Source organism: Pelecanus crispus, chromosome 5 (assembly GCF_030463565.1).
Source record: "Pelecanus crispus isolate bPelCri1 chromosome 5, bPelCri1.pri, whole genome shotgun sequence".
NCBI classification, from domain to species: domain Eukaryota; kingdom Metazoa; phylum Chordata; class Aves; order Pelecaniformes; family Pelecanidae; genus Pelecanus; species Pelecanus crispus.
Genome location: NC_134647.1, coordinates 23,005,066 through 23,030,254, shown reverse-complemented (window position 1 = coordinate 23,030,254; position 25,189 = coordinate 23,005,066). Strand labels below are relative to the sequence as shown.

The 25,189-nt window shown below is 37.2% G+C and overlaps 1 protein-coding gene across 1 annotated transcript in view; it reads left to right on the top strand.

Moving 5' to 3' along the window:
- Window positions 1-25,189, top strand: part of LRP2 (LDL receptor related protein 2) — a 132,620-nt gene that overhangs the window by 3,919 nt on the left and 103,512 nt on the right. The window contains exons 2-4 of the mRNA XM_075710087.1: window positions 15,385-15,492; window positions 17,715-17,837; window positions 20,229-20,345. Of these exons, the coding sequence (XP_075566202.1) occupies window positions 15,385-15,492; window positions 17,715-17,837; window positions 20,229-20,345 (348 nt within the window). The remainder of the gene's footprint in view (window positions 1-15,384; window positions 15,493-17,714; window positions 17,838-20,228; window positions 20,346-25,189) is intronic.

Below are 25,189 nucleotides of genomic sequence, written 5' to 3'. Positions count from 1 at the left end.
ATAATTCAGTGTTTTTTAGACATTGCCTTCACTCAAATCGATTTAATCTGTCTGTAGGATGATGTATAGTGACGTTGCTGTAGGCGACAGGCCAGAGTCAGTATTACTCCTTTGTACATTGCTGTGCATGTTTAAATGACAGAGAAGTCTGTCTGTAAGATTACGCTCCTGCCAAGACCTAGTGTTTGAAGACCTTGAGTGAGACTTTCCTTGGGGACTGAAGATTTGGGAGTAATGAGAAGGGAGAAAGGATGGCAAAGAAAATGAATGTGCCAGTGCAATCCTGATGTACAATTTAATAGGTATTGTGCATGACCTGTCAGCTGCAGTGTTCATAATCCTGCACTAGTATAATTTTCTTGGTTTCTCTTGGAGATGTACTCGCACAAAATCCCACTGAGTGTCCATTTACCTGGCTCTGAACTAGTTTATTTTGTGAGGGCTGACAATTTAAAAGTACCTATCAGTGAAACACATTGTAATCTCACATTTTAATTAATGAGTCGTATTTCTGTGCACTGACAGTAATTTTTTTTTGTATGGTTCTTTTTAATGAGTAGCCCTCTTTTAGTACATCTCTTGAATGTTCTTAATAATTTACTCTTTTTCTGTATTCTGTTCAGCAAAGCATATCAGGAATTTGCAAAGTAATCAGCTAAAGTGAAAAACGGGACAAACCCCAGAATTTTAGTTAAAAATTGAAAGCAGTAATTGGATGACACCTGGTTAGATTTAGGTTCTATGCCAAATGCTAGAATTACAGTAAATAATTAAGCTACGGGAGTCAAGACAAATAGAGACAGAGCATCTAAGAAGATTTCAACTAAGATAAATGTGTGATATCTGTGATGCTTCTATTTCCCTGTAAGACAACCCAAAACCTTCTTTCATATATTGAGCTGATTGGAAATTTGAGCAATGAAATCCTACTTTAATCCGGATTTACTTTCCATGAGTTCTGCAGGAAATGAGCAAAGATTCGTTTGTGGGAAAGGCAGAATGCAATTTCATTAAAGCCTTTTAATTCTTTTCCTTTTGGGCTTCCTGGATTGACATGAAATCAATCACACTGTATGGAGCCTTCCCCCCTCCATATGCCTTCTTGCACTGTTAGATTATTGCCAGATCAAAGCCTAATGTTGTTTTTTTTAACTTCTTATTATTTATCACCAAACCTGGAAGTTCTTCTGTTGAGATTTTTTTTTTTTTAACTCTGAATACTCTTACTTGAGACGTAAACAGGCACATTGTAGAGGTAGTTCATTTTATCTTTATGAATATTGGATCAAATGCCATTCAGTCTTCGTACAATACTTATTTTTAGATCTGAGAGCTTGCGAAAACTTTTCAGATAGACAAATGAGTAACTTTGATTAACATTGTACTATCACTTTTTAAAGCAGGATTTTATAATTCTTTTCCTCTTTTAGAGATCTGCTTAAAAAGTGCTGGAACCATATAACACTTTGGATGTTTCAAAGGAAATTACACTTTCTAGAAGTTGTCATTGTTGAAAAACATTAAAGGTCCCTTCTAATTAATGATCTACAGGTTGACATCTATTTAAAGAGAAGTTGATGTTTTTATTCTACTGTGGCTAATTAGCGATGATAATCAGATAATTTGTCAGCTTTTCAATAGCTTACACTGAATGTGGCAAATAAATGACAGAGCTGTTTTTCAAATTATTTAAAACTAAAATGCTTCTTTATGTCATTTGATAATTATACTTTATTCTTAAAGATACCTTGGGCTGTTTCTGGATGAAGGAATAACAAGGTTTCCTCTGAGTCAACCCAGTGCAACTCCATTAATTTCAAAGAAATTATCTGTGAGTTGTACTGATCTAAGAGATAGAAAATAGGATTCAGTGAAGAGTAAACACTTCTTTTAATAGCTTATTATTGTTTGAGATCCATTTTGAAGTCCACTTTCCTATGATAATGTTAATTTTATTAACTGCTTTTTGCTTCCTTAACTCAGCACACTTTTAGACCAGTTTAAGAAAATGAAGTTTAATGAGTAAGCATAGAAATGTTTAACGGAATGAGTAGCCTTTAGCAGATTCCATAAGCTTTTACTGTTGGTTTCAAGGCTTTTAATGTTTCCTTTGTTTTGCAATGCTTAAAGTGGATTAGAGATCTAAGGATCACTGTTACAAGTTTTGTTTTGGATTAATGAAATGACATATAAGAATTGACTGAAATTGTTCTACTTTTATGACCTGTTCTGTTTTATGCATTTCACATGAATAATTTGCCTTTGTTTTACAATCAAGAAGTCAGATCTTCAGCAAAAGGACACTGTTTACAGCAGCAGTGTGTCTGCCCAATTATTTTCTTGCACAAGCAGGTCATGATACTGCACCCTGCTGAGCTGAGTGGAAGAATGGGGGTCCCTTCCAATAGGGACTCCCTTTGATGGGGATTGCAGGCTCATGCTTTTGTGGAGCGAGAAGGATGGGGGTTTTAGTTGTTTTCTGTGGCATCTCTTAAAAAACAAAACCCAAAAAAACCCCAAAACCCAAACCAAAACAACAACATTGTCAACTCAGATAAATATGCCACAGAGAGTTTTGTTTAGTTTGAGGAAGTGTAGGGGCTGCAGAACTGGAGTACATACATGTATCGATAATCCTCCCCAGGTTTGCCCAGAAGAAGGAAGTCTTCTATGTAAAGTTCACATCATTCAACACCAGTGGGAGGAGGCCCCATTTAGATCTGCTTCAGCCCTTGTCATCTAAGGGTACACTTTCATGAGAAGCCAACTGAACGGTTCACTGCTGCTGGAAGCAGGATGCCCCACTCTCATTCCCTCTCTCCTCCAGTGTCCCATTCTTATGTTGCTGCCAGCCTTAAGTTCTTGCTGCTTGCTAGCTTGCTAGCACCAGTGCTGATCAGACCTCTCTGTGAGCTGCTTTCATTTACAAACCTGGAGGAAAACTAAACCAGGCGTAGGGAATTAGGTGCTTTCCTGGTGGCTTAGTGATTTAGAGCAGCATGCAGAAAGGTCTGGTAATTACTGGAGTTTGGAAAAGAAAGTGAACCTTGGCATAAAGTGGGAGAAGGAGAGGAGTTGGAAAGAGGGAGAGAAAGAGACCCCTTTTTCCTATGGTAAGTCAGTGGGTTGGCTCAGCTGGCCATGCAACCACTGCTTAACGCTACTGCTAAGAACATATAGGAAATGCTTGGCTAGCATGCTAGTTACAAGAGTGGTCCCATCAGGGCTATAGTGAACCAGTGTTAGCACTGCAGGAAACCCTTTTGTGAAGTTGTCTAGTGTAAACAGATGGCTTGACTTGAATGGGACTGCTCACGTGTTCACTTTTGAGCAGGACTGTAGGGCTGTTCTCAACCTGCAATGCAATAAATGAGTTGGACGATAACCAAGCACGTGGAATGCTGCTGCAGTTTTTGTTGGCCTTCTAGCTGTGTTAATAAAAACTTTTACTACTCTAAAGTCTAATAGGTTTTTAAACCATCTGACGTGAAACAAATGAGCTCCAGTTTGTGTCTGAAATGAGTGACAAAGTTTGTGGTGTCTTGTGTATGAATATACGAGCCGTTTTTATTAGCTTTGGAGTTTTTACTTTTCTGCATGAAGTCAGCCACAGAATGCACTTTAAAGCCTCATTGAAAATGAATTTTACTTCCTAGTATTCTGTAAATGTAGCAAAGTACTAAAATTCCTTTTGTTACCTCTGCAGTACATGAAAGGTATTTAGTGGAGTAATTAAACTGTGTCTACTTCAGTTGTTAATCTGAGCCTTGACAAATTCCTGTTGGCTGAACCAATAGGAAATCTGAATAGAGCCTCAGACATAGCTCAGTTGTGGCCTGCCTTTTTGCTCAGGCAGGCTGGCCATCTGCTTCACCAGGAGCTCTGCCTGAGTAAAGAGGGCAACAACGACAGTCGGGTCCTTTGGCACTTGCAGAAGTGATATCCTGTCGTGTCATTTGTGTTCTAACTGTAGGCAATTAAAAAAAAATGATGAGTTAACAGTGGAAATGCAATAATGCTGTTATTACTAGCTTTTATTAATTTCGCAATTTTTAACTTTATTAAGCCTAACCCAGAATGTATTATAAAATGGTTATCTTACAGTAAAAATACAAAGAATAGTAAAACTTTAAAGCTTTAGAAATTTGGGTATCTCCTGGATTTGTCTGAGGAAAAAAGAAGCTATAAGACAAATAGTTATAGTCAATAAATTAATGAGTAGCAAAATTTAAATTAATTAAGAGTGAGGTAAAAGCTCCAACCTTGATGAAGTACTTTATTCATACTAAGATTTTATCATACTAAGACTTTATCACCTATTAGGTAACAGAATCCATTCCTCCCTGGTTTTTGTTTGGTTTCCTAAATAAAAGACACTTTAGCAATCGAATGCCTTTTTTTTTCCCCCCCTTAAGATGTGCAATACTTTCTAACTTGTTGGCCTATTTAACTTTTTCTGATAGGGTTCAAGAATTCTCAGAGACTTAAATCCCAAGAAATTTCATAAGGTAGCAGAGGGAGTCCCAAATTATCACCCTGTTAAGGGAAAATCTCAGTCATTAAATATTCGTTGTGGAGACACTGACTCTGTGGCCAGCAATATACCAGGTGTGGTTGCAATCTTCTTCCTAGCAGGCATTTTGAAAGACTGATGGAAACTATTGCTATGAGGAAGGGATTACAGTTTAAAGGTTGCAAGTCTACAGGCAAATGCCTGCAGCTCTGTGAGCAATGTTATTTATATGTTGTGTGCTACCACTGTGAAAACTTGGGAGACGTGCCTTTCCTGTGGGTTTGTGCACTTGGTTCTAGATGTAAGTACATAGTATGCAGTACTTGTATGCTCGTGTTTCCAAGGATGCAGCAAGTGTAGGGCTTATCCAGCTACACATGCTAGAGCAGGAGACCCTTTTTTCATGCTATTCACCTCTGTGCCTGGAATGCTGCTTAGAGTAGGTAGCTAATGTAATTTAAAGAATTACTTAAAATATTATGCCTAGCAGCCACCAATGAAGAGAATTAGTAGCAGAATCAAGCATCCTTAAAAAAATCCAAATGGGTGAGTAAATCTGACAGTTGTAGAATTTAGGTGGTTAGGGGAACTTAATTGGGTCTCACAGGAAGGGTAATATTTCAGTGGGAGATGATATTTCTTGTGTTTATCCTCTTCTGATGAATTCAAGGATTTTGTCTTTTTAAGTTGACAAACTCATTAGTATTACTATTTGGGTGAAAGAATTTTTTAAAATTATTTTTTAAACTGAAAGCTATATAGAAAATGCACCACATTTAAAAATGAAATAGCCAAAAGATTATTTAATTCTCATTGTTAATTTTCAGGTCTATTAAGAGAAAGTTACATTTTGTGTGAGCACATTGGACAACATTGTTGTTTCAGTTCAGGTGATCCTTTCTTTACTCAGGCCTGCCTTAGCACATGGAATTTCCTTTTCAAGAAGCTTGATAAGGAGCGACCAGCCATAGCTATTAGCTGCTAGCTGAAATTGAGTCACTACTGAATAAAGGAGAAACGTGATGAGTGTCAATGCATCCAAAGAAATATTTGTAGTTCCTAATGTCATGGGCAGTAGTAAGTAGCATTAGAATGTCTATCTAGACACACTAGATGCTTGTAGCATAGGATCTATCTATTCTGTACTGACACTTCAGTTTTTCCTGCTTTTCTGAAAATGTTCTTGCATGTTTAGTTTGCAACAAGTAACAGTCACTAATTTTGAAGTGCAAAATGATGACTAGTACCCTGTGAAGCTTTGGGACACAGCTTAAATTGTCTTTTTTATCTAGAGTCCCACTAGTTATGAGGGCACTACTCAAATAGTGAAGAATTTTGTTATAGATACGGGTTCTGTGGTGGGAAGAGAGAAATAGCTTTTGCTTTATATGCTTACCGTGTTTATCATCTGTAAGGGAAAGTGGTTTATTTTTTGCCTGACAAGTTTCATTTTTCATTTAATAACTTGTGATATAATATTCCAGTAAGCTTTATGATTTGGCAGTGTGTTATATGTTGCATAGCAATTTTCAATCTAGCAATAATACGTAAAAGAAATATAAAAAACTACAGTTTCACTGTCACAAACTAGATTGGAAGGCTTTTACTGAGGCTGATTCCTAGTGCTACAATGACTCATCAGCTTTCAGGAGAGCATGACTGAATTGAATGCAGCTCACCATCTCAGCATGGGGTCTAATTTTGAGAACAAACAGCACATTGGTTGGAAAATTTATTTAAAAACCAGTACAGCTCTCAAAATGAGAATAGCTTCCTGAGAAGGCTGTGTTATCATCTGCTACTGCATCTATCAGACTTTCTCAGTGGTATGTGCTGTACACGTTCTCTCTAAGTTATTTAAGCACTTTTTCTCATTTTCTATGCACTGTGTAGTTGTAAATACTTCCTAATCTTGAAGAGTTTCCTCATTTGGTCATATTCCTTTTCTCACTCCGTTACCCAATTGTTATTCTACAGCAGCCTTGGGGCCATTAGCAAGGTTCATTCTTATGAAAATGCTTGGGATACTTCCTTCTGTGAGTAAGTGGGGGTGCCTTTATTTCTACTGTGTTTGCTTGTTCTTCTTCCTCTTTATGTCATTTGGTCAATTAGAACAGATTTTTGCATATTTAATGTGCCGTTCATGAAAAAGAAGCTTCTGGGATTTAGGAGAGCTCAGACCTGTATGGTTCCTTAGATATCCACAGTGCTTGCTTCGCTTACCCAGCTAACACAATCACAATTGATTTATGTGGATTGAGACACCTAATGTCAAGACAACTGGTTGAGGTTATCCAATTTAGTGCAGAACATGTACTTTGTATGTAATGTGTCTGAAATACATTTTTATGTTGTGAAGGCTAATCTTTCAGTACTGCAAATACTGGTTCTCTTGAATTTGGCCATACAGATAACAACTTTACTAAATTCTCTAAGAAATGAGTACAAATAGTTTTTATTAGTCTCACCTTGGAAAATACTTTATATACAGTTGGGGTTAAAGAAAATATCCAGCAAAAATTAATGGCTGATTCTCAGTTATCACTGAAGTATGAGAAATTTGGCAGTGACTTTAAACGGAAGAAGGAACCTGGTCTGTTCAATATAAGGAATATTTACTTTATCAGTAGAAAGGAGTATCACCTCCTGTCTATTAGAATTAGCCCTTGCTTAAAAGGATAATTTCTTATTCCTGCCTTGTTATAGGACTAAGAAGATAGTAAGAGTTTGTTACTTTTTAAAAAGTGTGTGAGTTGAAGCAAGATTATAAAGGAAACTTGATTTTTATTAATGTGCTTATTGTACTGTATGGTGGTAAAGATACATAATATGGATATGTGCTGTTTGTGAGCATGTACGATAAATAAACTGTCATGATTTTAAATTTAAGAAGTTTGGGTTTTTTTACATTTAGGATCAGTGTGAATAATATTAATTTTTTTTTTTTTTTTTTTTTTACTTTTTCCAGAATGGCTGGCTTTAAAGTGATAATGTAGAGACCATAGTTATTTTGTTCTGAATACCAGAGCTTTAAGAAAAAAAAAATTTTAAAACTGAGAGTTTTTTCTAAGAGGTCCATATGTGGTTTATCAGAAAATTATGAGCTGCTTCTCTTTATTATTCGTTCAGACTTATACTTAAAAAAAATAAAATTGAATAGATATGTTAAAATGAATTTATAAACCGTTTCTATTTTTACCAAGCTGTTTGCATTTGTTGCTTTTTCAATTAATAAAGCTAAAGTAAGGTAGAGAGGATGAGGATTATGAATATCTTTAACGTTGCTAGGAGGCACTTACAGTGTCATTCCTTTGAACTTGATGTCTGCAGGAGACTTGAACCCTTTTTTCTTTGCAGGAAAGCTTTCCTGCTTAGTTTCAGTGGATTAAAATCCTGAATTTCTTTAATTCTTGGATTTATGTTGAGGCATTAGCAGAAATGAATCTATAGTCCTTTTATAATTGTATTAACTGAAAACAAATAGTTTATCATAGAATACACTAATTTTAAGTGGTTTTTTAAAAGATTTTGCATGTGAGCATTATTAAAATGAGATTTGATGCTTTAGTTTTAACAATGGTTTTAGTTGACAAGTGTCTGTGTGTGCAAGAGCATGCAGACACAAAGCACAGAGTATAATGTAGATTTTGCTGTCTCCAGACATTTTTTTTTTTTACTAGGCAAGTGGTTTTGAAAGGGAAACTAAAAATCTGCTGTTTGCTGCAGTGAAACATGGTATTTCTAAGCCCATACTGAAGGACAAAATTTTCACTTTTCTTGACTTTTAAAGTACAATTTATTAAAAATCTGTGAGTAAAAATTTAAAACATAGGTATTGGGTTCTACTGTGATAGGTTAAGATCCATTTATTACAGATTCCGGTACCCATCATTCCACTGAACTCAGGATGTGGTTTACTCAAAATTTCCTCTCCTGTGAGTATGGAATATCTAAGTCATTCATCTGAGATGGAAATAGACTCTGCATATCTATGTAGGCTTATAGAAAGAAACAAATGAGCAAAGATTAAACTTAAGTTTCTCTTCTGTTTTCATTCCTCTCATCCTCCTGGTATCAGTTCAATTTATAATCCAGTAATATATGAAGTTCTATATGGGAGTGGATTTTTAGGAAGAAGGGCTAGAAGTATCATTTTCTGCTGTTTGGTGGAGCAAAAGCTATTTTATTATTGTCATCAATGGATTTCTGCTAATTTTTGAGCAAGCTGTGCAACTGGGACTTGGGAGCCAAATCTCTTAGTCCAGTTAGTGTCAGTGGAGAGCAAGATCTGTTGCTTCAAGTTCAGTTCTTTACCATTTCCACATCCCTCCACATAAAACAATCTGAAATAATCTGTATGCTTTGTGTGCCAGAAAGTTTTCTAAAATGTCTGCATCTTTGCTTGGGGGCTAGGGAATGCATAATAAAACAATCAAATTAAATAAGCGAAGTACTGCTACTCATGCATCACATGATGTTGTTGGCATTCAGAAGGATAAATGGACTCAAAACCAGAGTAGACAACTTTTGTGAAGATAGTGCATTGACCACTGTTAAACACACCAGAGTTAGAGATGGAGTCTCTGGCTTGGAGTCCTTCCAACACCAATTGGTAGAAGGTTGGAGGCCCCTCTATAGGAAGATTCAAGGTGTATGTGCCTTGTTTCTTGTGCTGTCTAGTATATATACACACCACCAAAAATGAGTGTGCCTCTCGTGTACTGTGACTTCTGGAGTGCTGCTGGAGAAACAATAGAATGTGAATATGCATTGGTGAATGGAAGAACAGCACCGTTTGGCCTTTGCTTGTTGATGCTGGGGCACCCAGGTGAGTTCAAGTGCCTATCGTCTTTATGCTGCAAACTTTCTAGGGTATGACCCTTCTTTTTATTAAATGTTTGTACAGTGCAAGGCACAAAGAGTCCTTGATCAACTACTGAGAATGTAGATGCTATTTTACTAATATTAATCTTGTTATAATATGTAATTGGATGATAATTCAGTAATAGAAATCCTGTACTTCCCTATTAACATTGTAACTCTCTCTGGCACTGCAGCTCTTCTGCTTCATTGTCCCTTGACTAGTCCCCTGTCCACCTATCAATCTATATATGGAGATCTTGTAGTCATGTGAAGTGGGTGCAGACTCACATTTGTATTGTCTTTTTGTTGATATTGTCAGTTAAAATTATTTCTCTAATATAATCTAGTTTAGAGACATGTAGGTACAAAAGACGTTCTGTGTTGCATGGTCTTGAAGACTGAAGATAAATCTTGTACTGCTTTCTGTAATACCTATAAAGGCTTGTGTGGTCTGTGGTTTTTTTTAATCTGAATAGTTTATATTAAATATAATGGAGTTTGCAGAGTGTAGAAAGACTGGAAGTTAAATATTGCCTGATGGTATATGAAATTTAGCATAATTTTATCAGACTATTTTTCTTTACATTTTAAATAATCTTTGTTCATTTGCCTATTATAATTGCTAGCAGAATACTACTTTTTAGTATCACAGGGTATTTTACAATAATAAGCAAAGTTTTTTCCTGAACTATGGATTTCACTTCTTTCTTCAGTAGTGTGGGGGAACAGAGAAGGAATTTCCAGAGGTTCAGCTTCCTCTCCCTGAGCATTCCAAAACCTCGGGCTGTTTGACATGTAATTAAGCTAGGCAAAAATCTGACATCAAAGTGTATGGAAAGTGATTCTCCAGGATTCTTCTACCTGCAAGGCCACTGGAGTGGGCTGTTCTGTTTGGGGGCCGAATGGGAACAAAGAGTACCCCTTGTTGGAAGGCAGAAAGGGAGAAAAGAGAGCTTGTCACTTATTTTTCTTTTTGTAAAATTTATGTGGAAGAAGCTTGTGATGTACAGCTCGTTTGCACTTATTTGAGGAAAAAATGCAGATGTATTTACTAAAGGTGGAACTGTTCAGTTGAAAAAATACTACCTTGAAGAGTGTTACTCTTTTAAATGCTAAAAATCTGTTGAGAGATGATTCCTGAACTGTAAAGTTAATTGCAGCAGTGTAAGTTTAATTTTTGAGTGGACAGTTTGAAAATGGTACAATCTACCCTGGGCTTAATATGTTCTTCACTACTTTAAATCTTTCATTCAAGCTTAACTGTTAAAGAGGTGTTAGCAGTCCTCAAAGGTATTGTAGGCATGAAGAAGAAAGAACGAACGAGGGGTTTTGGCCTATTCTGTATAGTCAGAGTAGACAGTCATGGTGCCCTTAATCTGTGGATGACAAATGTAATTCAAAAGATTTGTAGTCAAAGTTTAAAAGTATGAGGGACTTCAGGGTTGAATGGGCAGGTAGAAAATGTATGAAAAAGAATTAGAAAAGACTAGAACTGTTCGGAGTGGAACTGAAAGGAGTCTAAAGTAATGCAGGGAGTGGCAGAGAGTAAGGCAGTATTGGTCTCCATTATAAGCCGAACATAACATTCCGGTTTTAATACAAGAGGATTGAATTTAAGCTTTAATTCTCAATCTAAATATTTCTACACAAACATACTGGGCCAAATGAAGCACAGAGGAGGTTGAGAGGGTGTTATGGATTGCCTTCCTATTGAAAACTGTAGCCCTATGGGTTAAACCATTGTGCTGTGGAATACCTGAAGCTATTAACCTCTCCCTCTTCTGCTGGAGTTCCATATGATTTAATGTGACATTGAATAACATTCATTAGTGGTGTGAAAGTTGACTACCATCCTCTAGTGGCAAGTGGGGTTTGTCTTTGGCAGTGGTTTAGCTTAGGATGCTTCATTCCTATGCAAGCAACGTTTGTTAGGCAAAACTTGTCTTGCAGAACATAAGGTAATTGTATTGAATAGTGCTTGTATTGCATTATTTCCTTTGGTAAGAGATACATTTATTTTTAATACATTAAAAGGAAAAAAAAAAGTTTTTTCATTTGGTTAGTGTTTTGTTCTATCTTTGCTCTGACAAAATCGCTATTAAGTTGCTTTATTCCAGTGGAAAATGACTACCTGGCATAATCTTTGTGCAAGTAGCTTACTCAGAGCCAGTAATATTAGCCTTCTTGTTTTTACCTGAGAAAATTGTGAATCTTAAACATCCACTCAAGGAATCTCTTATAAGAGAATCCCAGATACAGAGACCTACAGAAAGTCTAGTGACGAAGTTAGCGTAAAGCCTGAAGATAGCAAGTATAGCAAGAAGTTTAGAAATAGTGCTTTGGGCTATATTTTTCCAGTGATTCTTCTGATCTTTGGTTTGCATTTTTCAGTACTAGACCGGTTTATATTAAAAATTATATATTTGTCTTTTCCTTGGTGTTTTCCTGGATATTGAGCATCTGAAACAGATCTTATGTTTCAAAATTATTTTTGTTAATGCCCAGAGATTCTTCTTTATATATGTTGTTCTGGTGTGATGCATAAGGTCTGCCATGCATTTTTTTAGTCCGTATTTTAGTAGTGCTTTAATCACAGTCAGAAGACTAAAACTGAACTGTAGTAAAAGTAGAGCAACACCAAAAATTCAATGACTTCTGAATTTTGAACTTTCAAAAGTCACTTAGATTCTTTTCTATTAGCAAATTTTGAGCGTGACAGTGAAGACTAATTATTTTACTGCTTGTTTTTAAACTAGGTGCTTATTTCCTCCAGGAATCCTGCTAACAGGATTCTGTTTGTCTGAAAGAGGTGTCTGGTTTTATCAGCATCTGACAGAGTAAATCAGAATTTCTATGGAAATTAGCTCATTACTATTAATTGTTGGCAATGTCTGACTGATTCATGAGCTGCCTTGCCATTTAAAAAAAAAAGAAAATCTCTTATTGAAAGCAAAACCTTCCATAAAATTACTAAGGACTAATCTTTCAGTGAATCCAGGCTTTAAATAATGGCAGTAAACAAGCAGATACCCCTTGTCTTCTGACAGTCCCGGCTCTTGCTGAAACCCAGGTGCTGCAGACTCACATTGCACATAGCATATACCAATGGAAATAGTCCTTTTGGACTCCATAGGCTTCCTCTGTGGATCATTACTAGTCAGTGTGAGTAATGCCTGCAACATTTTTACTTAGATTAATACTGTTTAAAATACATAACTAAATTCATAGTAACTAAATGGCAATTCTTCAAATCTAATGTTTCCAGTACTTGTTTTTAGCAGAATATGTACAGTTAAGTTTTGAGAAAACGGTCTCTGTAGTTGTCTGTACTAACAATCCTGGTTATCGCTGACATGGTTATTTTTCTTTCATTCTGGATATTTCTCCGGTGTATTTGTAGCAGTAATTTTGTAATCATGCATTTTTCCCCTGATTACTTCTCCTTTATCAAGTTAGGATTCTTTTTGTTTACAGTTGAAACACCAGCTTTTTAGAACCTTGGTGAGAAGTGCCCTTGATGCTGCAGATCCCTTTTATTTCTTCAATATTACTTATTTTCAAAGATTGTCTTTTTACTGGATTAACATCATTATCTGCTATGTAATTTTCTTTGTTCTAAAGACAGCGATAAAACAGCGATAAGCGAAGTATCAGTCATATTTTTATAGGTGTTTCAGAGCTCTTTGCCTTCAGTTATAAGTAATCATGGAAGATAACATTTGAAAAACCTAATGCCAGAATTAAATGAATTATAACAGGCCTGCTGAAGAATTATATAAACGGAGATTGATACAGTGCTTACTGTATGTAGGTGTGAGCAACTTAAACTATAATTCTGCAAAGTATTACAGAGTGTAGGAGAACTGCATGATTTGCAAGTTTTCTGTTAACATTCAGTTACCATTTCTCATACTGTACAAAGGCTGCTATGTTTATAATGCTTTCTAAAAAGTTTATCGGTGTTATCTCCTCATTTTTATCACTATAAGGGTATGTTTAACTATAGTAACTTAATAAAAGATAGAAAAAATAAATTAGCAGTGTTGTACATAGTGCTTGAATTTCTTTTGGCTAGTTGTTATTTAGAAATAATATACAAATTGCTCATATTGCTTGTTTATAAGCATGTTTCATTAGAAATTCTAACCATGTGGATGCAGATTTAATTCTGTATTGTGACTTCTTTTTAAGTAAGTGGCTATGAATATTCCAGTGGTTTTGAATAGCAATAATATACTAAATATACAAGCAGATTTAATGTTCACTTTGCATAGTAATTCCAATTGATAAATCGTGGTTTATGTGTTGTGTTTATTAGAGCTGTAGCTGCTAATCTCATATGGAAATGTTGCTTTGTAGGGCAAAATTCAGTGAGAGGGCCTGGGATTCCAGAGTGAACTTGTACATTCCTTCAGGGCATTTTTGCAAGGGAGGTTGTTGTGTTTTAAAGGTAGTTGATAAGAGACCTGCACCACCAACCCCAGACCTGCACCACCAACCACCATCATGCATTAGTCTATAGAAGGTATTTGGGTGAACATACTCCTGTACCACTCCGTACCACCATTTATCCAAGTGAAATTTTTGACCATTTGCAGGATACATTATAAATCAGGATGTCACTACCAGACAATCAGATTTGAACATTCCTTGCATAAAGTAGCTTGCCTATATCCCTTAGGAATACATCACTTAACTGTGTTTATGTGACAGTGTTGATATGCCTGGTTTTACATGAAAGTTAGGGTAGTGTGTTATTTATGTCATCATGAATTCAAAAAGTAGGTGGTTGTGCTTTATGCATACTGAGGTTATCTTGAATTCAAAAAGTAGGTGGTTGTGCTTTATGCATACTGAGGTTATCTTCTCTGGACAAATCACTCAGAATAATTGAAAGATATAGTTTTATCATGTGGCTATTAATTAAATCAGGAAACAGGATTTTTTTTTTCTTCAGAGTTGGGCTTTGCTACCACCTCAGGTTTTTTCAGTATTCCCTTCTCTGAGGTGCTGACAACAGATTAACATGAAACAGAGCTCTGTTGAACCTAATTATGTTATAGCTCATTGTTTTGGGGACCTATAAAACTGTTCACTCCCTTTTTATGAGGCTGTAGTCACAATGAAAGGCCATAAACAGTGCATTTTCTCTTTCCTATGAGACTGGAGATTTCATTAGTCGACTCTAATAAAGGCCTGATCCAGCTGCATTTACACCTGGGAATGAATGCTTCTTTATGATGTCTTAATCCTCAGTAGGTCAAGCAGGAGGGAATGGCAGCAGGATAGCTTTTGGTCTGAAAGCTTAATTTCTTTTAAAATTATTTGCTATTCAAATGTTGACTGAAGACATGCTTTGCTATACTTCAGAGGAAAGATTTTAAATATTAGGGCATTATTAAAAAACAAAACTGAGGTCTTTCTATACTTTCAAGTAGTCACTGCTGAAACAAGATTTCCAAATTGGCTAATCGGCTAAGGGGTTTTCTTTTTGTGTTTGGTTTTTTTTTTTTTTTTAAAAACCTCAGAGACTCTGGGGAGGACTAATGTTTAGCACATTTAGCCCTTAGAAATAATGTGGAAAACGATGCCCTACCTTTATTTAAGTCTATACTGCTTGTGAATTTAAAATTGATACGTTCCTGCTAAATAGGTTTCTGTAGTGTAGGTGCTCCTCTGAGGCTTGTTTGGGTTATTCTTCCATTTTATTTTTGTTTGTTTGTATAATATACAAATATTAAAATTATGGAAATTTTCTAGCAATTTAGTTGGGAAATGTCCTGTAAGATTTAGAGCTGGTTCTTTTCTTTTTTGGTTGACTGGGTGTGTAGACGTCTTTTTTTTTTAAGTATACTTACTTGTATTTTTGTATTATCATAATGTTATTTTCTCTCCTTTCCATGCTGTAAGGTGATGGATAGATTACAGTTGTTTGACAGAAGTGCAGTCCACTCTCTGTTTTTATGTGCTGGTACTGCTAACCTGCTTTTTACTCTGCTTTACCACAGGATGTGAGCGGGGGCAGTTTCGCTGTGGAAATGGTCGCTGTATTCCTGCAGACTGGAGGTGTGATGGGGCTAGAGACTGCTCAGATGATACAGATGAAGCTGGTTGTCGTAAGTGAAACAACTATAGAGCAACATTTTTGTAACATAAGAAACACTGGGATCCCAATTTGCTCAACTGTACCGGTGGTACAAGAATGAATATTGGAGGGGGAGAAAACTCCTAGTTGTCTTGAGATGACTGCAGAATCTGTTTAAGAGTTGTGTTTCTTGAGTCCATTGGCTTTGGTAGTCAGAAAATCAAGTAGTGCTCAACTTCTAACATGACTTAGCCTTCTCTTAAAAAGTGTCCAATACTTTCTTGAGCATCCGATAATGCCATTTCATTTGATGACTAATGTTCTAATTAGATGTAGAAATCTGTTGTATTCTATTATTGTGGAATATTGAGTGTACATACAGCTACCACCAGCATCACTTGAGCTCCAAATCTTTGAATCTTTCAGGCCCTAGCCAACAAGCTGTACCTACTGCACCTTAAGTAGAGTCTTGGTTAGTTGTCTAGAATTGGTCATGTTATCCTCCGTGCCAGCAGCTCAGGGACAACAATGGCATTCAGATGGGCTGTAATGTCCATGCACAAAGATTCTCTTAAGCTGAATGTTAAAAAGTTGTGAAAATGAAGACATTCCCTCCACAGTCTATTTTTAGGAACTCTCCTGCATTTTACCTTCTTGGTTCTAGTGTTCTTTGAGGTCCTGTGAGGTGGTGCAGTTATCAGCCCATGTATAGGCTAGGCCAGTTTTTGCCCCTCAGCTGATGGGGAGTGAGAAAGACTAATTTATGTTGGTTCTTTTCACACTGGATTGTTTCTTTGCTGCTTCACCCATATAATAATTTGAGGTCATTCACACAACTTGACAGTCTGATTTGTTGCTTGACATTTTAGTTAGCTCCAAAAACCAGTGCAGTTCTGGATGAAGAATGCTTTAAACTGGCAAAACAAAGTGGCGCTGTCCTATAGCTTGCTATTTCAGCTTAGTTCTGAACTGCAACTGCAAAGAAGTGGTTGGGCTTTGAACAAGGAGTGGGTAAAATTCACACCGACTTTGTGAAAGATTAAAAAAAAAAAAACCAACGCTTACTAGATTTGTCATAGTTATAAGCATGAAGTTGAGTTGTTCTCATTTTTTTACATGTGATAAATTAGGAAGATGAAAATTAAACTTTTCAGTTTTTTTCAGTTAATTGTGCTGTTAAAACCAATATGTTAATGTGCTATAGGTAGTGGGGCACGTAAGTGTCTAGGAAGACAGTAGGAAGATAGTTTTAAACTGTTTAAAATTGGCCTAAGGTTAAAACTGTATTACTGAGATTATTCTTTGGTTCTTAAAACAGGAGTTGAAAAAAGTATGCATTAAGTGCATTGTCTGTAGTATGTGATCAATTTTATCCCTCTGATTACTTTACCTCTAATGTAATTTTGTACTTCTCAACTCTAAATCTACAAAGTGATTAAATTTTCTCCCTAGATGCTTTGTTTACATTAGTAGTTGTGCTTGCATATCATCCCATGAGCGCAAAGTCTTTCTAGTTGACTTTGCAGTACTGCAAAAACATGATCCTGAGAAAAAAAGATGGTTAAGACCATAGTCCTGTCTACTGGACTGTGTTGTGTTAGTGATTCTTCCCAGGAGTATTAACTAGGGATGGAGTAAGCTGTAACACCATTTCAAACATTTATTTTGATCTTTCTCTCTAATGGCTCCCTGTTGTTTGGCTATTTGAAAACTACAGAGTGGACCTGGGACAACAATATTCAGATCGTTCTGACCTGACCCTCACTTTTGCCTCATGAATTCACACAGAAGGGTCATGAGCTTTTTTTGAAAGACCTTCTTCCTACCAGGGATAGAACACCTGAGGTGGAATGGGAGCAATTGAACAGGTCCCTGTGAGACTAGGGAAGTTAGCATGACTCCATATGTGAGTGAAAAAAAGAGGCTCTGCCAGAGGGCGGTTCAGACTCTTAAACTTTTGCTGTGACCTGCCTTCTGGAGGAGCCTATGTCTCCAGGGGAGGATACAAAACTGAAGATTCATACGCAGGAGTTCACTAAACTAAATTTTGCCTTTGAGCATCCTTCTGCTGGCCCACTTTCCCCTCCCTGCTCTGTCCATTTTCTTTAGTTTGTCAAATGCTTCATGTGTTTAGTGGAAGTTACAGTGAATTGACACTCGAACCTTGAGTAGTCTTTTCCCTTAATTGTTTTCTTTGAAAGTGCTTTCCCAGATGTCTGTGAAATGACAATTTTTTTTCATTGCTTACACTAGCACAACCTACGTGTGAGGGAAATCAGTTTCAGTGTCAGACTGATGGCGAATGTATCCCACAGTCATGGGTTTGTGATGATGAGGAAGACTGTGAAGATGGCTCAGATGAGCATCAACAATGTCGTAAGTATTTAAGTTCTAATGTTATACCAGCTTTGTAAAATAAGGTAATTCACATAGCAGTATATTGAGAACATACAGAAATGAGCCTGCTCTAAGTACAGCATTTACCAGAAGAGTCTGTCTAAAGCAGTGTCTAGAAAGGAAATAATCTGAAATCTGAAATAGATAAAATTCAGAAAATATGTCCAAAAAGACATCTCCAGGTCTTGAAATCTGAAAATTTCTGATGTTTCAGTTAATGCAAAAGAGAAAAAAAGGAGAAAAATATACAGTGCATATTAGTTTTATAGTTGATACAAAATACAGTAGTTCCGAAAATGGTGAAATATACATAATACTCTGATGTCCAAACACTATCTCGGTCACAGAAAAAGCTGCTTTATTCATTGCATAACAAAATTCACACTGGCATATCAGAATTATATATTAAAAAAAGTTCATTCCTTTCTAGAAAATTTTGAAATTTATATAAAAAAGGAGGAATTATCAGTCAGTTGAAGTAAACATTGCTAAAAGAATCTTGTACCATATTCAGTGATGGTATTTAATGGTGGTGTTATTTAAAATGACCGGAGCAGTTCTTCCTCATATTCAGATACGAGCAATACCGGCAGTCCTGGTATGGGGTGGAGGTCTAGTCTTTCATTATCATTTAGACAGCTTAAACTTAGGACATAATTCCTATTAGTATTTCATTTTAGTATGCTAAACAGTGTATTAATCATGTTTGAGTTGGTGTTTTAAACTAAAGTGTTTAATGTTCTCTGTATATTTTAGAGCAAAGAAATCATCTAGCAGCCTAACTGCCATAGCCCACAGGCTCTCTTTTTTCAGTATTGATAGCAAGATAAATAGTGATAAAAATAAAATATGTTACTCTGATTTTTGAATTTCGTGACTAAGCAGTTTAAGGTCTGCATACAGTTAAGTATGTGCCAAAGTGATGAACGGTGAACTGAGATGATTATTGCATCAAATTACATTCCCTGTGTTATTGCATAAGACAGGAAGAAATAGTGTTGTAGTGTTCTAAAGAACCGACTTCCTGCTACTTCTAGTATTAGATGTTACTTTAAGTGATAAGAATAAGATTAATTTATTTGCATTTTGATTCTGTGTATAATCTTTTGATAACTTCTTTAAACTGAACAGCTCCAGAGCTCCTCACTAACCCCCTTGATTCTGAGGAAGTTCACAAGTTTAAGTTTTGGAACGATTTTGCTCACAGACTTGGGTTGTGCTTTTATATCTTGGTACTTGTTCCCACTGAGGATGGAAAAATTGGAACTAAGGTTAACTGTCTTTTGCTCCCCTCTTCCTCTGAGAAGGTGTCAGCACAACTACTGGTTATGTTTTAACTAAGGAATCTGTAGATACAAAATGCAAAATGAGCAACAGCAACAGCTCTGAGTTGACTTTTGGACGGGGTCACTGTAAGGAGCTTTTCCCTCTTGAAACATTAAAAATTTTTCCTGAGAAAAATGGTCGACAGCTCTGGACGTCACACATGCAGAATTACAACAAATTTGTTTTACTTCACTGTCTTGCTCTTGTTTTTCCTCATGACACTGGTATCGCAGTAGCTGATCTTACTTTGGGAACACTGCTGACAGAAGGAACAGAGAGCCCCTGCAAAGCAGCAGACCACATGCCAGTGTATAGACTGGGATGGTGTTGGGATATAGCATGAGTTTGAAAGAAACAAATGCGCAGGTGACGGGAGGAAAAGTTAGCAGTAATTTTGCCCTTCAGCTATGTCTTCACAGGTTCAATTAATTTGCCTAAGAAGAACAGAGTTTAATTTAGCTGTAGTGGTATCAAAGTGGAATTGCATAGTTTTATGTGGTTACTTTTCACTGACACAGCTGTCACAAGAAGAAACATAATCATTCTTGATCTCTATTAGTTATGAATGTAGAATATTCTTGACTGTTGAGGCCCTGGCTGTATTAGAAAGCAGTGCCTTACCTCCAGCTCTGCTGTGTTTACATTGTGACATTCTAGTTGACCAAATAACTTACAGTTTCTGACAGATTTTTACCCAGTAAACAAAATAATAGAGAAAACTTTAAAACAGTGAGAATTGGTAATTGAATCTTTTAGGCCGAAAAATTATAGGGAGGTAATTTTTAACCTAGAGGTCAACCCCTTCAGTAGAGAAAAGCAGTGACCTTGCAAGCTACAGAAGGCCTCATAGAGCTATGTTACCTGCCATGTGGTTGTCAAGTGTTCTTTAATCTCCTCGAGTACACAAAGGTACAGGGGGAGAAAGTCTTATGCTAATATCTGTGAGAAGGATGGAGTAGTTAAAGAGGAAGAGGGAGAATATTTTTCTGCGTAAAAAAAATCTTGGTTGATGGAAAAGACTGATTGAGTGCCTGTTTCTTGCAGCGGGAAGGACATGCTCAAGTCAGCAGTTCACATGTTCAAATGGACAGTGTATCCCAAGTGCATACTGGTGCGATCGAGTAAAGGACTGCACTGATGGAACAGATGAAAGATTCTGCCGTGAGTCTTAACTCTTAGCACTAGATCTGGTTTCATCTCATCTCTCTGGCATCTTAATAAATTTGTAAGATTAAAGGGCTTGTTGATGGACAGGATGACCACAATATGCTTTTTGTTAGGAGAGTTTCATTTCAGATTCTTTTGTGTATTAGAGCTGATGTTCTGATACAGATCCATTATCGCAGAAGTCAAATGCAAACTGCTACCATAGGATCAGGGGCTTCTTGTTTGTCATTGTCTGAAAGATAATTAATATTGCATTGGAAAAAAGCAACCATGTTTAAATGGCTTAAAGCCCTGGGAGACTCAGACTTTGCCAAATTTTTTCATATTCTTTTTGCATACTCCTTATGAAATCAGTGGTAACTATTACCTGTATAGAAAAGCAGAGTTTCTTTGACGGACTTTGACCCTTTCAAAAGCATTTGTATTCTGGACTGCAGTTTCCTGTGAAAATGAAGCAGAGATGAAGCGGCATTGGGTCATACTGTATTCAGATAAGCTGTTTGCATTGTGCCAACAAAATGCAGATGGACAAGTAGGTTTTTTTCCAGTGTAACTTCCCCAGAGTTGAGGCTGCCTGACTGTCTCATGACAACCTCCCTAGATCCTGGCCTACGTTGAATGCTGATGGAAAGGACAGCTGGCCACAAAATAGAGGCCACATTTTTCAGAGATGTTTTTGCCTAATACCTACACAATAGTGTGTAACAGCATGTCTGTTCATTGTTAGTATTAAGGAAAAGCTTTACACGTGTCATGAGTGACATGTAACATATGAGCTGCTATTCCAGCTGTTAGAACTTAGTGTTCCTTTGGGAAAAAAACATAACTGTAAACTTTGCTCAGAACCAGACCCGGGGCAGGAGGTGGGGGAAGAGGCTAGGATGCTAAGGGATGGATAAAGAAGCAAGAAATAAAATGTTGTTAATGGCTGCACTTAGAGGAAAAAAGGGCATATGCACATGCTGTATAAAGGAAAACTAGCGTATTACATGGTCAGCCAGCTGCTAGTGTGTTTTATCCCTGACTCACAAGTGGCTAAAATGTACACTCTGTAGAATGAAAGGTGATTCAGAACTATATGGTACTCTGGAATAAAAGGTTGCTGAGACAGCCAGATTGGAACTTTTCCGTGTGATAGACGCAGAGCCAATTCTGAAGTCACCAACACAAATGGCAAAAAGCCAAGATCCAAAGTGTCCCATATCATTGCTGGAAGAATATCTTCTATAGCTTGGCATTTTTTCTCTCAAAATTCAGAGGAAGAAAAGAGATTGGTAACTTAATTTAGCAAATCTATGGCACATTAAAAAAAAAAATCCTGAAGAAAAGATACTTGTTTAAAAAATGCATTATCTGTGAATTAAAAAAGAGGAACCACTCAGCACCTCTGGGAAATCTGTGAGTAATCATTGAATACAGTGTGGAACATCCAGATGAAATGGTGTGATTGTTACAACGGAGTAGATATGTGGTAGACTGGGAGTAGAGTCCTAAAGGCAATGCTCACAATTCTTTCTTCAGACTAGAAGCTGCCATGATGCTTGAAAATTGAAGTGCACATTTTATTTCATGTTTAACATTCTTGACTAAGTAAATTAAAAAGGCAGGTTGGAAAGGGGCCTCTAGATACCTTAACAGTAGCACTCTACTGCTGTGTGGGAAACCCAGTCATTGCTGCATCAGCCAATAGGCCCCATGGCTGTTGTGAAGGCAGCATATTCTGCCCGAGGGAGAGGGACTGCCTCATATCATTCAACAGCCTCTACTCTGGTTTATTAGAATATGTGTTGACAGTCCCTCTAAGACAGAAGAATGACTGTGACTTGGAACATTGAAAGTAGGAGTGTTGGACTAGTTTAAGGAAATGTGATGGTGCTGAAGACAAGGGAATCGAGAAGAATGTAATGACAAAACCCTTCCAGAAAGGCTGCTTAATTTTATTGCCTTTCTGTCTTTGCAAGGCCTGGAACTTTAAAGAGAAGCCATAAGATGAAATTAATAATTTGGTGATTTTCTGATTAACTATACAGCAGGGATTAGTGTAAGTGTTATATTTTACTGTTTTGAAGCAGATTCTAATACTTTGAATATTCATTTTTCCCACTGTTTCATCCATTTCCTTTTCCACACTATCTGATACAAGCAAATATAAGAGGAATATCACTATTTTTGCCTTTTTTATTGCCTTTATTTTTGCCTAGTCAAATGCAAAATGTCACCAATGTGAAGTAACTCAGCAATTAAACGTAAAAAAATAGAACAAAGGAATTCAAAGCTTTAGTCCATTTTACTGCTAATGGGATTAACAGCAAGGGAAAACTACCCATGCAGAGGCTAAGATAAACATCAGAACAATGTTTCAGCTACAGGTCATGTAATTGGTGCATTGAAGCTGTTTTAATTTCATAAAATTGTGGGGTTTTATTTTCTTCAAATATATATATCAGGTTGTTTTTCCAGCTTTTTTTAATTGTCAGCAGCTAGCAAATACTTTCATTTTAAAACTTCAGAAATGTAGAATGAAATGGCAGACTGTTTGGGGTAGCAAATACTTTTTGGGAGTAAGTAGCCAATACTGGTGTCATTTTTCTGTGTTACATACTTTAGTTCTTTCAATTAAAGGTAGAATTCTCTCTCCTGCCTCAGCTTCATAGTTGAAAAATGAAAATCCCAGCCATGTCCATTTTGCTTTGCTGTGACTGACAGAATAACCTTCCTGGATACAGCTCTGGCAGCTGAGCACTGCACTGAGACCATGAGGGGAAAAGGGGAAGTATTTTAAAGACATGCTGTTTGAGACTGATGGGCTGAGTGCAGGCCCAGAAACTCTGGATTTTTGATTCTAATTTTGATGTTGCCCTGGGTCAACTGCCTAACCTGTAATTCCTGCCTCTTGTTTGCTACGCAAAATAGCTGTTGTGGTGAGGAAGTGGGCAGCCAGGTCTGGGATGAATTTGCGGAGATCAGGGGGAAAGTGAACAAAGATCAAGAACTGAAGAGGTCATAAGGGATGTAAGTCCAAGAAAGAAGAAAAGGGCCATAGTCAGAGGCTGATGTTCTTGATGTTGGACAAATTACATGTAACAGCTACAGGACAAGGCAGAAGTTCAGGCTGAAGGAAATATCTCCACCAGGGAGAGTTTGGGATAGTGAAGAAGCAAAACTGGAGCAAGGTAAGGAAGGCAGCCAAAGACTAGAGTGGCAGGGATCGAAATCAGGAATTAAGTCCAGGAATGAGGGTCTGGTCAGTCTGCCAGCTCTCAAAGCATCTCTGCTATGAACACTACCTGATATTCTGTAGCTCATAGGACTCTTGGGCTCAGGTAGGTCCTCCTCCTGGTGTCTCTGATAGGCTATGAGCTGTCTGGGCAATGATTTGGCCACTGTGAGGTGGTGACTCAGGGCAGTGAGTCAAAGGGTTTTAATTAATTTTATTTTGTAAAATGTTTTGAAATGTTGCTGCAGTAAAAGAATGACACTTGGAAGGAGGAAATTGCTCCTTTTTTCTCTTTCTCCTTCTTGTAATATGGGTTATGTTTGCAGAAGGTTACATTTCCTGACTGTGTGACAGAAATCAGTGTCTGCTGAATCAAATACCAGTTGCAACTGTTTCCTGTTACTGCTTTTGTATGGATTTATTTCCAGCTTGCAGAACAAAAGTGTTAGGCAGAGAGCAAAATAATGTAGGTTTAGCAATTCCTGTGACACAGCTTTCAAGCATCTTCCACATGAGTACATTGAAACATGCCATTGAAATGTGTTTGCAAGTGTTGCCCCAAAACAGTTTGTGGGTTACAAGGAACAAGGTGACTGTCATTTGTGCTGGTGTTTGCCAGTTGTTTATATTTTGCAACTGAAGTGCTGGCATACCACAGGGAGACAGATTGTGAAGAAGTATTTTTGGCTAAGAGAGGAAGGGGAGAGGAAGAAGAGCTTCCTTTCTTCCTGAGTACTGGAATGAATGTACCTGCATTTCCTCCTGTTTTCACAAAGCTCTTATTATCTTCTAGGAACTGTGATCACTAGGAAAAGATCTCTTCTTTTCAGTTTTCTGTAATTAGCCAAAGGTTCTTGGGAGGAAAAGATAAAGGAAACAATGTTCTTGTTGGAGGCTCTTCACAATTAAAAGCAAGGTGAAAGAAAACAGTGTTTATATTTTGCTGTCCCTTCACGTTTCTCTCCTAATCCCATATTCAGTCTTATACTATGTTCTTTCACTGTATTCTCAGACCTCCTTAGCTGAAAGCGATCTACCTTGTCCTTGTAACTCAGAATCTTATCCTTCCTTTTTAGTTCTTTCTAATCCACCTTTCACTGAAAAACCAGCATAGAATCATAGAATTGTTTAGGTTGGAAGAGACCTTTAAGATCATCCAGTCCAACCATTAACCTACACTACCAAGTCCACACTAAACCAATCAAGGGTAGACTAGACTAAATCATGTCCCCAAGTGCCACATCTACCCGTTTTTTGAACACTTCCAGGGATGGTGACTTCACCACCTCTCTGGGCAGCCTGTTCCAATGCTTGACTACTCTTTCCGTGAAGAAATTTTTCCTAATTTCCAACCTAAACCTCCCCTGGCGCAGCTTGAGCCCATTTCCTCTCGTCCTATTGCTAACTACATGGGAGAAGAGACCAACACCCACCTCACTACAACCTCCTTTCAGGTAGTTGTAGAGAGCGATAAGGTCTCCCCTCAGCCTCCTCTTCTCCAGGCTAAACAATCCCAGTTCCCTTGGCATCTCCTCATAAGGCCTGTGCTCCAGACCCTTCACCAGCCTTGTTGCCCTTCTCTGGACACGCTCCAGCACCTCAATGTCTTTCTTGTAGTGAG